The 14,904-nt window shown below is 40.9% G+C and overlaps 1 protein-coding gene across 1 annotated transcript; it reads right to left on the bottom strand.

Annotated features, from left to right (window-relative positions):
* Nucleotides 1–6,754: 6,754 nt before the first annotated feature.
* On the bottom strand, nucleotides 6,755–14,702 carry LOC136449601 (putative aconitate hydratase, cytoplasmic). Its single transcript, XM_066449695.1, is given in 21 exon segments — nucleotides 6,755–7,095; nucleotides 7,098–7,115; nucleotides 7,201–7,443; nucleotides 7,532–7,630; nucleotides 7,740–8,219; nucleotides 8,325–8,423; nucleotides 8,959–9,080; nucleotides 9,163–9,281; nucleotides 9,367–9,434; nucleotides 9,646–9,831; nucleotides 10,261–10,336; nucleotides 10,424–10,503; nucleotides 10,586–10,642; nucleotides 10,721–10,863; nucleotides 10,973–11,117; nucleotides 11,339–11,500; nucleotides 11,596–11,781; nucleotides 12,875–12,967; nucleotides 13,414–13,574; nucleotides 13,944–14,051; nucleotides 14,163–14,702. Coding segments are annotated over 21 exon segments (3,036 nt in total). The 5' UTR covers nucleotides 14,503–14,702; the 3' UTR covers nucleotides 6,755–7,044.
* Between the last annotated feature and the right edge of the window lie 202 nt (nucleotides 14,703–14,904).

Genomic DNA, 14,904 nt, shown 5'->3' with positions numbered 1-14,904 from the left:
CTACCGCAGCTCCTAGAAACAGCATAGGTCACCTTGCAGAAAACGTCATAACTTTTTACTCCGAACTCCGTTTTCAGTGATCTTGGACTTTCCAGAAAACTTGTTTCGAAGGCTATCCAACCCAGTAGAGAATAAGCCCCAAGATCAACAAGTGAAAGTGTTGTGCTAATGTGTTTCTCTCATATTAGCACTTGAGTTTGGTTAGTTTGAGCACTTGAGACTTGTCTATGATTCGTATTACATCCCCCTTGATAGTATGGCATACCTATACTCAAGATCAAGAGAATATAACAATTTTAACCACTTGAGTCTTCAATGTCTTCATATGCCATTTCTTCTCAATATCACTTCATAAGGGGTTGCAATCATCTTTATCTCATCTATTCGAGCAAACACACCTTGAGCATGTGACTTGAACCATTTCCTTATATATGAGTTCACCTCAATGGCTTCAAGTCACTTTCACTAATAATTTGGTCCTCAACATAATATGACTCCTCATAGCTTAATTAGTTCCTTGACTCAATGTAAGTACTCTCTTCTTCACCTTAGCTATGGTACCTCGGTCCTCAAGCTATCGCTTGCCCTTCACCTTCGCTTAGTCCCTCGAAGCCCTTTTCTTGCTATCTTCACATTATCAAGCCATACTCAAGTCACATCATATTAAGCATCCATTGAAAAACTATGTCTTCAATAGTATGATCCTTACTTGAATATCTTCTAGATATGAATATTGAGATCAATCAAGCTTTAGTTTGATTCACATAAAGACATATATAAATCAACATCAATATGGTCAAGCCAATTCATGATTCCTTATATCCTCTTCATTTTGGCTTGACACTCCTAATACTCACTTCAATATCTATCTTCATACTTCTAGCTTGATCAAGTCAATGCAAAGTGATTTTTCAAATCTTTATCCGTACAAGCAAACCAATGTAGAGAACATCTTATATCCATTATATATTGTCTCCTTCATCATTTCACCTTTGCTTAACATTTCCTCACTTATACACTCTTGATTTATTCTTCAATCCTTGATCAAAGCTAGTCCACTATCCAACTCTTCTTATTCATGCAAAGCAAGCCATTATAGAGACCAATCCAAAATCATCAACTCATGTCTCATTTGCCATTTGCTAAATATGCTTGCTTTCACGTGATGCTATGATATCCCACAACATAAAAGTCATTTCATTGATTCAATTTGTATTGTTGTCTTTTGCTTGAACTAGGTTGTTTCTATAATCTTTCAATACAACAATATACAATTTGGCTTTCGTTACAACACTATGTGGCATATCATCAAGTTTGCCTTTTTATTGAACCTATATACACTTCTTATTCCACAATCCACAAGTGTATGCAATAAACTCAATTTCCTGTTCAACACTTAACAAACTTGTTAGACCTTTAATGGTGTTGTCATTCAGCTCACCAAAACCCACTAAAAGGCTAGATGCCCTTACAATGATGAATATTCAGAGAGGTGTGCAGCTTGATACAAGATGCTCAGTTTGTCACCGGTTGGATGAGGATGGAGGATATTGCTTTCTTAAATGAAAGCTGGTGAAGCGATATTGGTCTACTCTTTCCCTTGAACCGGTTCGCCAACCGCTATTGTCAAATTAATCGGCATGGGAAGTGGTGACTGAAATATTATCATTGAAAGAAGAAATCCGAACTAAAACAGTGTTATTCCTTTGGAAGTGGACCGAGAGAAACAAAATTAACAATGGGGAGAAGGGTCAGGGTGTGGATGGCGTTGCTGCAAATGTACTTAATTTGCTGAATTATCTGAGCAAGTTGGAGAGGAAAGAGCCGATTAGGTAGACAGCTGGGAATGCTAGATGGAAAGCTCCACCGCCGGGCTAGCTCAGGATCAATTCGGATGGCTCATTCATTCAGGACACGATGCAAGGAAGTTGGGGCTTTACTGTTCGTGACTATGAAGGCGAAGTGGTGCTTGCAGGGGCCGATCGACTGGGATCAATCCCGGATGCGATCACAGCTGAAGCAGTAGCATGTGCCCAGGCTTTGCAAGCGGCTACAGATCATGGCATTTCACGTGCAGGTGGAGATGGACTCGACAATTCTTTAAAAAGCTCTTGTCTCACCATCCATGGATCTCGCGGCATGCGGAATGTTGATAAGGGACACGTGATTTTTTGAATGAGAATTTTGTATGCAGTAGTGTCATTTCTATTTCTAGAGCTTGTAATAGGATATCACATAATTTAGCTAAGCTCGCTATGTGTTGGGACCCGGGCGATCGCCATGTGTGGACAAGCCCCCTCCCAGAATTTGTAAAGACCTTGATTACTCACGATGTTGTCGAGCTTATGGTTCCAAAGGCCATAGAGCCATGGATTGCATAAAAAATATCAAAATTTTTTGAGAGCTCAGGGTTAAATTTTAAAATACCTGCAAATTGAATGTCAAATATTGAGAGGCACGCGAACTCAGAGTTAAATATCAAAATTTCTCTAAATTAAGGCGATGGAAACACAAAATCTCAAATCCTAGTCTGACTGTTCTCGTGCGGCTTCCGTCGTTTCCTATAATTATCTTTGTCAAATTTACTAAATTTTTTTTGCCAAATTCACTGATTTTTTCTTTTGCAGCAGCCTTTTTTTGACTCAGGTTATTCTGAAAGCACAAACTAGTTAGGAATTTGACTAATTAAGGGATTGTTTGGTTGAAGCCTCCCAAACATCTCATCTCCAAAAGGCTGAATGACAACCATAAGTCTTGACTTCTTCTAAATTTGTATTAATCCCTTTTCAAGTTTTCTTGGCTTAATTTTTTTTGGTCTCTCTTTTATGTTTTCCCTAGAGCAATATCTTGTTAGCTTTTATATTTAACTCGGGAACATAAAAATTATACTCCACTACTCCCTCTAGTAAAACACACACACACATCTGACTTTGCATGATTTTCAATGTATATTTTGACCACTATTTTCTTCTAATACGGAGTATATTCCAACATCCATCCAATTCAATTGATTTTGTAATTAATTTAAATAATGTAACTTACACATTTTCATATCTTACATCTTGACAACATTGTTGTTGTGAAACGACGCCTATACGCGAACGGACGTCTACAGATAAACAGGCGTCTCTTCACGAGTGATCTCATCCATCGAGCACAGGATTAGTGGATAGGATTAGACAGTTAATTTTAGTTCCAAAGGGCATGTCTTTTGGGAACAGTCATGTCCCTTCGTGACACCCCTCCACTTATATAAATATATCTCCAAGATCAATGAAAGCAACAGTTCTTCCACATCTTATTCATTTACATTCACTTCTAACACGTTATCAAGCATGCACTCTCCACTGCAAGTTGAGAAGCCAGAAGAGTTACCCGGCGTTGCTGCTGCACGGCAAGACAAGAAGAGCAGAGGCTTTCTATCATACTTATAATACGCCCGATAGAATGGAGGTACCAATTAAAACTATTCAACTCCCACTTCCAAAGAAGAGGAGAAGTACGGCCGCTCCTAAGGTAATGCTCCAAGTAAGCGTCCAAGGATACCGAGGACAATATCCTCCAAATCAGTAAATCCAAGCCAACCTCAAGTTGGTAAACACCCAAAATGGATGAGCATCCAAAACCCAGATCAAAATCCACCTGGATCAACGATGCACCCAAATTCTGATCCTGGGACATTGAAACACCCTGACTCCATATGGGAAATGAGTCGGAGTCCAAAAGGGTTAACATTTTCACATGCTATATTGATTTCAAGAACCGAATCAATCATTTAAAGACTATAAATTGTCGTGGCATATACTCCTCAAAGATTGTTTTTTACCTTACTTGATCCAGACCAAAAGTCCTAGGCAGAGTGTCTTCACACTCAAATTTGGTCAAACTAAAAGGTGGCAATTAAGAAGATTGCTCTTGTTCAATGATGAGAAGTATTACCACGGTAATATCTTCTCTCACATAGTTTCTTTTCAGAAGCAAGGTGGTGAACAATGAGAGCTTGTAGCATATGGTTTCACGCAGACACCCAGCATAGCATATCCCATGGTATGTGTGAAAATGAAGTTTTCCAAATTCAATAATTGGCAGATCAAATGAATTTGATAGATTCGGATGTATAAGTCCCAAAGGACTTCACATTATGAATCCAAATACAAATCGCAACATACATTGTGTATAATTAAGCATGATTGCGTATATTGGTTATTTTGATATCATCATGATACAGAAATAATTATGCAATCATTTGAGATACAATTTTCATCATGTGGATTCAAGATGGAGGATTTGGGTAAGACCAAATATTGCCTAGGCTTACAACTTGAGCACCGTCCTTCAGGGATTTTAGTGCATCAATCAACCTATATCCAGAAAATATTGGAGAAATTCAATATAGACAAATCATATCATAACAAAACCTCGATGGTTGTTCGTTATTTAGAAATAGAGAAAGATCCATTTAGACCACGAGATATTGGAGAAAAGATATTGGGACCAAGGTTCCATATCTTAGTGTCATTGAAGCACTTATGTATCTTGCAAATTGCACCAGGTCTGATATCGCATTTACAGTGAACATACTAGTTAGACATAGTGCAAATCCAACTCACCGTCATTAGACGGGGGCGAAGCATAACCTCAGATATCTTAGTGGCACAGAGAATCTTGGTTTATTCTTTAAGAGAAATCATGATTCCAATATGATTGGATACACGGATGCTAGTTACTTATCTGGTCCCCATTTCAAACTGGATTTGTATTCTTACATGGAGGTACAACTATTTCATGAAGTCTTCTAAACAGACTCTGACGGCGACCTCTAGTAATCATTCTGAAATTATTGCTCTATACGAGGCATCACATGAATGTGTATGACTTCGCAGAATGATTAACCACATACAACAGGCATGTGATATTGGTTCGATTAAATCACCTACAATTATCTATGAAGATAATTTCGCTTATGTTACATAGATGCAAACAGGTTACATAAAGAGTAATGTCACTAAGGACATTGCCCTAAGCTGTTTATCCCCATAAGTTACAAGAAAGCGGGGAAATAAACATCTTGCAAATCACCGCATGCGATAATCTCGCTGAACTATTTACTAAGTCCTTACCAACTTCTATGTTTCAAAAATTTCTACATAAGATTTGGTATGCGACGACTTCAAAATTTACAAGAATCAGGGGGAGACATCTCCTAGATGCTGACATGTACCTGTATTATATTATACTCTTTTCTTTCACAAGTTTTACTCATAAGGTTTCTTGTTAAAGTTTTTAATGAGGTAATATTAACATAAGCATGTGTCATATTTTCTATTTTTCCCATCAGGGTTTTTGTTGGAAATATCAAAGACACATATTGCCCTCACAAGTCATTCATGGTTTTTCCCTGAAAATGTTTTTCATGTGAGTGATCCAAGAGGCAATACTAATAATATGTCGTCATATTTTCTCCTAATTTTCCCACTATTTTTTTATAGGAGTTTTAGCGGCATATCACTTTATATTGCTCCTCATATTTTTCCTGAAAGGTTTTTGGGGAGTTATCTTTATGTCGTATCTCCAATATTTTTCCCTATTGAGGTTTTTAATGGGATACCAATGACATAGTGGTTTATTTAAATCATAAATAAATATGCTATTTTCTTCTTATTTTTCAATAAGGTTTAAAGGAGTTTTTATGGCATATCATATATTCCTTAGATTTTTCCCATAGGGTTTTTCGATGAATTTTAGTTTACAGCTGTATTGATATCAAGGAAGATTCGATCAAGGGGGAGTGTTGTGAAACGATACCTATACACGAACGGACGTCTATAGACAAACAGGCGTCTCTTCACGAGTGATCTCATCCATCAAGCACAGGATTAATGGATAGGATTAGACAGTTAATTTTAGTTCTAAAGGACATGTCTTTTAGGAACAGTCGTATCCCTTCGTAACACCCCTCTACTTGTATAAATATATTTCTGAGATCAATGAAAGCAACAGTTCTTCCACATCTTGTTCATTTACATTCACTTCTAACAATTGTTATGTAACTGAGCCCTGGCCCCTAGGGCAAAGCTAAAAAATATAAAAACAGTGATTATAGTTAAAATTTTATCATACATGTACCCCTAGATCACAGGCCTATGCCTTTGCAAGACAAATGCACCCTAGATCACAGTACCTCTAGATCACATGCCTATGCCTTCGCAAGACAAATGCACCCTAGATCACATTACCTCTAGATCACATGCCTATGCCCTCACAAGACATGCACCCTATATCACAGGCCTATGCCCTCACAAGACAAATGCACCCTAGATCACAGGTATATGTCCTAACAAGATAAATACACCCTAGATCACAGGCCTATACCCTCGCAAGACAAATGCACTCTATGCACTCTTTCAAGTTGCTTTAGCTTCTTTCAAGTTGCTTTAGCTTCACAACGAGCTTTATTACCCAGTATTTCTTCTCTTTTTTTTCCGTGTGGAGCAGCTCCAGATTTTGGGGCCTGCATGACAGTTTTACACCCCCTCAGTTGCTTCAGGGTCATTACCAGTCGCACGTGACACGTGGTAAGAGCCAAAATACACTCACTGCAACAATCAGCTTCCGTGACAATCGTTTCAAAATTGCTTGAAGCAAATGGAATAATGGCTTCACCTGCCAAAAGGTTCGTAATACAAATCTCAAACAAAATCTGCTCATCGATTGTTTGCAGTACTAATTTGAATACCACCAGATAACAAGAACAGCTTTGAACTGCATCAGTGTTAAGAACTAGTGTCATTTACAGCATGGGAAATCATGTGCCGAATGTATATTCAGATATTGCAGAAGTTGACGTATTATTAACATAGCGTCTTAAAGAAGGCAAAAGGTTACCATCCCATCCTCATGGCGCTCCATTTCACTAAAATTTCAGACAGCTCACTCTGAGATACTCAGAGATTATTATAAGTACTCCTCAAAAATGGGTTGTGCTAAACAAACCGTTTGCACCAATTACGATTCACCGCATCGCAATCCTCTCAATGGTACAATCTATTGTTCCGCAATCTTTCTGGTGACATATGGTAGAATGCCACCAGTGGTCAGTAGTAAGCAAGCTCCACCTGGAGGTGATCAGTTACAGAAACATCAATAATCAGGATACATAGGCAGCATCAGCGAATAATGCATGGAAAAGAACAATCATACCTCAGTGTCGAATCTGAGTGTGCAAGTGAACGACTTCCCATTATCAGTTGTCACGGTAACATCTTGGCCAGGCTTGATCTCACTCACATTGGTTGGAAGGTGGACAGTGTAGCGCTCATGGCCGGTTAGGCCCAGGGTGTCTGCATCCTCCCCTGCTTTGAAGCATAGAGGGATGATTCCCATGCCAGCAAGATTGCTGCGGTGAATCCTCTCAAAGCTCTTCGCTATCACAGCCTTCACTCCCTGAAGTCAAGTGAAGTAATCCCGTTACCCATTAGTGAGACTCAGAAGGTTAGTTAGGCTGAAGAAACTATTGTGGAAGCAACGTTACCTGCAGCATTGGGCCCTTTGCAGCCCAATCCCGAGAGCTTCCACTCCCGTACTCGGCACCAGCCAGGATAATAGTGTCATGCCCTTCATTCTTGTATTTCTGTGGCAAGCACCAAACAAAATTGGAGGAAATGGAAAATTAGATGTTACTAGTGCATAGATGTAGCTTTTATCACTGGAGTAGAAAATATGAAGCAAGAATTATATACCATAGCAGCATCAAAAACTGCAAGCTTCTCCCCAGATGGAACATGGATTGTCTTGGGTCCAACCTCACCCTTCAAGAACTTATTCACAAGACGAATGTTGGCAAAGGTTCCCCTAGCCATGATCTCATCATTTCCTCTTCGGCTACCATATGAGTTGAAGTCCTTCCTTTCAACACCACGCTCCTTCAGATATTTTGCAGCTGGGCTGTCTGGGTGAATGTTTCCGGCAGGTGAGATGTGATCAGTTGTGATACTGTCACCAAAGTTCAGAAGGCAATATGCATCCTTCACTGGCCGCGGGCCAGGAGGAGTCATTGTCATATCCTTGAAGTAAGGAGGCTCATGGATGTATGTAGATGATGGATCCCAGGGGTAGAGAGTGCTTGTTGAGACTGACAGCTCATTCCACATAGGATTTCCTTTGGTGATGGACTCATATGTGCTCCTGAACATGTCAGGGAGCACACTTGACTTGACAACCTGGCAGAATTAAAAAGCACAATCATAAAGCCTATTCTGACTATAAAAGGTTTTACAGCACAAGTTAAAGGAAATATAGTCGAAGTTACAGTGTTGGGTGCTGACCTCGGCTATCTCTTCTGTGGATGGCCAAACATCCCGGAAGTAAACCTCTTTCCCATCTTTCGATATGCCAATAGGTTCTTTCTCAAAATCAATATTAACCTAAGCAGAAGTTAAAATTTACAAGTTACAAGCAAATGAAAAAAAAAGGAAAAAAGGAAACACGGAAGTTCAAATATTGACTTGGAAAGTAAAATATTTTTTTGATGAAAAAAAACTAAAACTAACTACATGATGATAAATTATTGGAACATAAATAGTAGGTGCATATACAGCTTTGAAGTTTCATTGATTAGTCTGTTTCAACTACAGAAGTTAAAAGGGCGTACCCAGTGCAGAGAGCTCTCGCTCTGTGCGGGGTCTGGGGAGGGGTGTCAGTGGCAAGCCTTACCCTCGCCTGTGCAATGCGAGGAGACCGCGACTCGAACCCGGGACCTTCCGGTCACAGGCGGTAAGACTCTACCGCTTGCACCAGGCCCGCCCTTCGTTTCAACTACAGAAGTTGTATTTCTTAATTGTATTATAACAGCATTTCATTTAAAAACATGTTGGATAGTCAAAACAACAGTGAGAAAGATTCAGTATTCTACTGAAACTACATAAAGGACAATCGAACACTAGAACAAGAACAACATACCGTGCCAGCCAAGGCATAAGCCACAACAAGAGGAGGGGAAGCAAGGTAATTTGCTCTGGTTAAAGGATGCACACGTCCTTCAAAGTTCCTGTTTCCGGACAATACAGCAGCAGCAACAATATCTATACAAAGAAGAGGAACGATAAGCAATGTACTCTATTTCATAACTTTAAACTTGAACCATCCAATGACGTTAGAAATTACCATTCTCAGTAATTGCAGCAGACACGGATTCATCAAGCTCTCCGGAATTTCCAATGCAGGTTGTGCAACCATAACCAACAATATGGAAGCCAAGCTGGTCGAGATATTTATGCAAACCACTGCCAAAAACAAAACAAAGAAACAGTCACGAAGCCTAGCCTGGCAGCACAAGAAATGAATTCAATTCAAGGAGCCAAAATTTACCTCTTATCCAAATACTTCGTCACAACACCAGAACCAGGTGCAAGGCTCGTCTTAATCCATGGCTTTACCTGATTGACACAAACCAGCGTTACTAAAGGATGGTTTCCATATAAAACATAGAGCAAAAGCAGCAATGGTTTTAAAATTGGCATGGTAATTGCCAGAGAATTTTAGCCACAGACCACCAAAAAGGAATATACCAAACCAACAAAGAAATTTAGTTGTGAACCAGTGTATCAATATTTTAGTCATGTTGGAAGATGAAGTCCAGAACCAAACCTCCAGGCCTAACTCACAAGCCTTCTTGGCAACCAAAGCAGCTCCCAGCATTACATTAGGATTTGATGTGTTTGTGCAACTGGTTATTGCTGCAATTACAACATCACCATGATTAATCTTTGCAGGAGTCCCATGGAACGAAAATTCTGCAACTTTGCCCTGTGATTCTTTGGGGACAGCAAAACCCTGCAATATTGTTGCAGTGAGCACAGCAAAAGGAAACTGGGAAACAAAGTACAGAACAATATCGAGTATAAACTGATTGGATCTATATCCTACTCCATCCGTTACAAATTATAGTTCACTTTGGCCGTCCTAAGTTATCTAACTTTGACCAAGTGTTTAGAAAAAAAGCATCAAAATCTACCATATCAAATTAATTTCATAAAATTCTAAGAATTGTCTTGGTGGTGCATTTATTTTAACTTGTAGATGTCAATATATTTTTCTCAAACTTGGTCAAAGTTAGAGAAGTTTGACTCATAGAACAAAGCTAAAGTAAACTATAATTTGGAAAGGCGGGAGTGCTATTCAGTGCAATTGATTAACTTACAAGAGCAAGGCCGTGATTCAGTACATACGCAATAAGTTGCAATCCATAAAGGAAAACCTTACCTTGAATCCTACATCGCTGTCCAAGCAAGAAAGCCAATCAGACTTCATATTCTTCAATGTCACTCGATCATGAGGCCTGTCAATAAAGTTCATCAAATTTAATACTAGATGAGGATAAAGATATGCTGATAGCTGAATAGTGTAATTTAATCAAGAACATTACCGTTTTGGTCCCGATAGACATGGTTCTACCTCTTCCAGGTTAAGTTCTAGATAGGAAGAATATACTCTTTCAGCTTCAACCTACATCCAAGACAAACTTTAGGTAAAACAATATGCATATACTGAATTATTTGCTTCTGCTCAACATATGAAAGACAAGCACCTGGCTGTGATCAACAAACATCTTATTCGCACGCAGGTAGGACTCAACCATGGCCACCTAAAAATTGAAACAGCAAAAAAATTAGAATTAAGTGCTTAAGACTCAAATTGAATATATACACTCCAATTAGCTTACCGTATCATCACTTCGGCCAGTAAGCTTCAAATAGTCCAGTGTCTTTCCATCAACTGGGAAGAAACCCATAGTTGCGCCATATTCTGGAGACATATTTGCGATGGTCGCCCGATCAGCAAGTGACAATTCACTCATGCCTTGCCCTAAAATATAGAAGTTCAGATATATAATATTAGAGAAGCTCTTAATATAATGAAATCTAGAAGCTCTTGATAGAAGATGTTAATTGCAAAAGGTAAAAATTATGGTTACCATAAAACTCAACAAATTTCCCAACAACGCCATGTTTCCGAAGCATTTGAGTTACTGTTAGAACCAAGTCTGTGGCTGTAACTCCATTTTTCAGCTTGCCTGATAACTTAAAGCCAACAACACCTGGCAAGACCATGCTCATTGGCTGCACAAAGAAACAAACAACAATCAATATGTACGTATGCAGGTTACTGAAGCAGATCAACCAAAAAATAGGCCATACTATAGAGAACAGTACTTGTGCATAATATCTCTGAAGCTCAAGTTTGCGAACATTTGTTCTTTTCATTGAACATAAACAAAGATGAAGAAAACAAATGCTCCACAGTATCAGAACCACTCTTTAGATATCAAAATGTACTTCACCTGGCCAAGCATTGCAGCTTCCGCCTCTATACCACCAACTCCCCACCCAGCAACTCCAAGACCATCTATCATAGTTGTGTGAGAGTCAGTGCCTACGACGCTGTCAGGGTAAAGGATCCCACCATTGTTAAACACAACCCTGGCCAGATATTCAAGATTCACCTAACAAAGTAAAATGGAGGATTATAAGTTTTCAATAGATAAAATAACCTTGACTGGATTAAGCTATTTAAAAAACAATCATATGACCAAAATACCTGGTGGACAATGCCAGATCCAGGTGGAACAACAAGCATGTTGCGGAATGCAGAGGACCCCCATTTCAAGAACCCAAACCGTTCCTTGTTACGATGGAACTCAAGCGCCATATTTGCCTGAGCAGCATTTGCTGATCTTGCGACATCGACTTGTACTGAATGATCAATAACAAGGTCTACAGGTACCTGCAACCAGATGCCATATAGTATCCATATCAACAAAAATAAGCAGGTACACACTAACAATATCTATATGCATGCAAGCTATCTTAAGGGAATGAATGGAAAAGGAAGCATTAGAGGCTAAGTTAACAGGGTGGTAAATGGCTTCACAGAATTACTTTCAAAAAAGAAAACATTAATAATTTACAGGAGGGTTAAAAAGCTCCACAATCAAGTGAATCAACTTAACATCCAGAGCCTGCCTTCATCGTGGGGGAAGGCCCACGACAGGACGTGCATGGCGAATGCAAACAATGTGGGCGCATGGTCAACCCCAACTGAAAGCAAGACTAACATTTTTCTCGAGCATGCAGGAGAGCTGGGTGTATCATTGCATTAATAGAAGAAGAGAGTTCACACACACACAGGAATCACATTTGTGTCTGAGCAACATAAATAAAGGATAACCCGACCTAGAATTTATCTACTGGAGCTAGGCGCTGTAATGAAAGAGAGTCCCTTAGGATCTGCCATATTCCAGAGCTGTGATTACTCTCCAACGAGAGATATGGCTGTGGATAGGCCCTAACTAACTAACATGACACAGCAAATTTGTTAGCTATACCAGACTCCAGGCCCACCAGAATAATGATGTAGAAGTAATATGCTTGGCACCAACCTAAAAGGACATCAAGAAAGGCTGGCCAATAACATAAATGCATTAGAAATTTATCAAATCTTGTCTTATATTAAAAAGGTGACACCTATTGTTGCTAACTGCAATAATAATGACAAAAATTATTATTATTAGCTAATACAAAGTCTCATAAACAAGCAAGATTCTTCCAGTCATGGTTCATAGCAGTTCATGAAAAGGGTTTAGCAGTCTACATAACAGGTAGTGTCCACACTGAAATATCGATTATGTCATAAAGCAAAGATTCATATAATAGTAATTGATGGTATATTGAGGGAAAAATGTGAAGCACGTTAACAATCAACACAGAAGAAGGAAACTAGGACAAATGGCAATAAGGAAAATGACATGAATGGCTAAAGAAAATGACAGACCAAATCAAAGATAAGATTGTGAATATCAGCATTGAGCTTAACTTACCAGAGGATTAATTTTGTTCGGGTCACTGCCAAGTTTGCTCAAAGCATCCCTCATGCATGCAAGATCAACAACAGCCGGGACACCAGTAAAATCCTACCATTTAGGAAAAGTGAGAAGACTGAGTCATCAGTCAACTAACCTCAACGACAATATGATAATATTCCAGGAAGTAGAACTTTATTCCCATCAATTACAACTCGACAAGAAGTAACGTCAGACTTATATAATCAACTCAACATTAAGAAATATATATGGGAATGCAATAATGCCACCTACACCTTCTGTTGTTGGCTACTATATATTTTTCATTAAACAAGTCAACAAATAGTAGCAGTCAGGCACCCTAGAATTGGTGCATGGACAAAAGATAAATCATGGGGAACTCCACTTTCTTGATAGGATAGGAAAGTGGAACTCCAATTGCAAGATTCCTGCCACAAAGCCATTGACAGGAATATTGCCAGCTCACATTTATTCTATCCACAGAAGTTCGATAAAATGGAATAAGAAAAATTGAAAACATGTTGCACGATCAGCACCTGGAGGAGGACACGGGCGGGCTTGAACGGGATTTCAACTAGCTTCGGTGCACTTTTCTCCCAATCCAAGATCTTCTCAACATCGTTCCCGGTGACCTGGAAGTCATCGCAGTTCCTGATTGCCGACTCGAGAAGAATCCTTATAGAATATGGGATCCGATCTGACAGAAGGAATGGCCAAATACATGGGTCAAATCATCAGTATTTTCAGCTAACTGAGACATACAAACCTACAAAGCTATATGGGAAAAAAAATGCACTCAATGGATACATCAACATCATCGTCTCAGACAATTCGCGCATCCCAACATTAATAGAGATCAGAGACTGTGGGCCTGTGAAACGAACCCACGAATTCATCCACATTACACGCAACTGAGGCAGGAAAACAGATCGGAGGAGACAAACCTCACGAAATTTTAATTCAGCAACAAAAAAATCATGATGAAACCACTCACTGCTACCAGTCAACTAAGTCACACCAAAATTGAGGACGGGAGCGTATCGAAAAAACATCCAAACTAACTCACCAATCCGCGGATCGGAGAGCGCAGGCAGGCTGTAGTACTTGCCGAACTCGTCTCCGCCTCCTGGCCTCTTGAGCCCCGTCAGGATTTCATCGTACGAGTTCCTGGTCGCTGCAGAGTGAGAAAAAAACAAGCCGAGACAGAGACGTCATCAGATGGCGCGACCCAGACCCGATGCGATGATTTGACCAGCAATCCTGCCCAGGTCGTCGCAAACCATACCGGCTGAGGCGAACCGGCGCTCGAAGACGGCGGCCGCAGACGACGCTGAGCGGGCGGCGGCGCGGTGGCCGCCGAAGAGGCGGCCCGCGAGGCCGGACGCGAAGGGCGACGCCGTGCTGGAGAGCTGCCTCGGGGTCGGGGTCGAGCGGGCAGGCGGGGACGAGGAGGAAGGGGCGGCGTCCGCGGCGGGCCTGGAGATCGCTGCGGCCGCCGCCACGCCGCGGGCGGTGGAGCCGCCGGTGGTGGAGCGGGAGAGGAGGGAGCTCGTGAGGAGAGGCATGGCCGCTGAGCCAAAAAGGGAGGAGGGTGGGATGGCAGAAGTGGTGGGGGCGGGTCTCATATATAGACGGCCGCGAATTTTGTGGAAGACGCGTGGTGGGAATGCGCGGCGCAAGGCGAGCGAGCGAGCTCGCTCCCGGTAGGGTTGCTTCCCTTGCCGAGATGGGTTTCGTTTCGTCCTGGGCTCGCGCCGGTTATGCGGGTCTTCAAGGCCCCGCCGCCGGCGCGGTGGACAGCCGAGCTGAAGCTTCGCTGCGATGTTTTCTTGGAGACGGGGCCAATCGCCGAATGTGACGGTGGGAATATCTTTCGCTCCAAAGTGGGCGAATCCCGTAGGCCCGCATGGCAGAGGCCAGACGCTAGGGCGGGCCCGCTGGTGCATGGAATTGCCAAGGCCACCGCGGAACTTACCAGGCTATGTGAACGATATATTAGTTGATCCAAACAAAAAATCTGTTTGTAA

Source organism: Miscanthus floridulus, chromosome 1 (assembly GCF_019320115.1).
Source record: "Miscanthus floridulus cultivar M001 chromosome 1, ASM1932011v1, whole genome shotgun sequence".
Lineage (NCBI taxonomy): Eukaryota > Viridiplantae > Streptophyta > Magnoliopsida > Poales > Poaceae > Miscanthus > Miscanthus floridulus.
The sequence above is the reverse complement of the archived record's forward strand: the minus strand, read 5'-3'. Positions and strand labels throughout refer to the sequence as shown.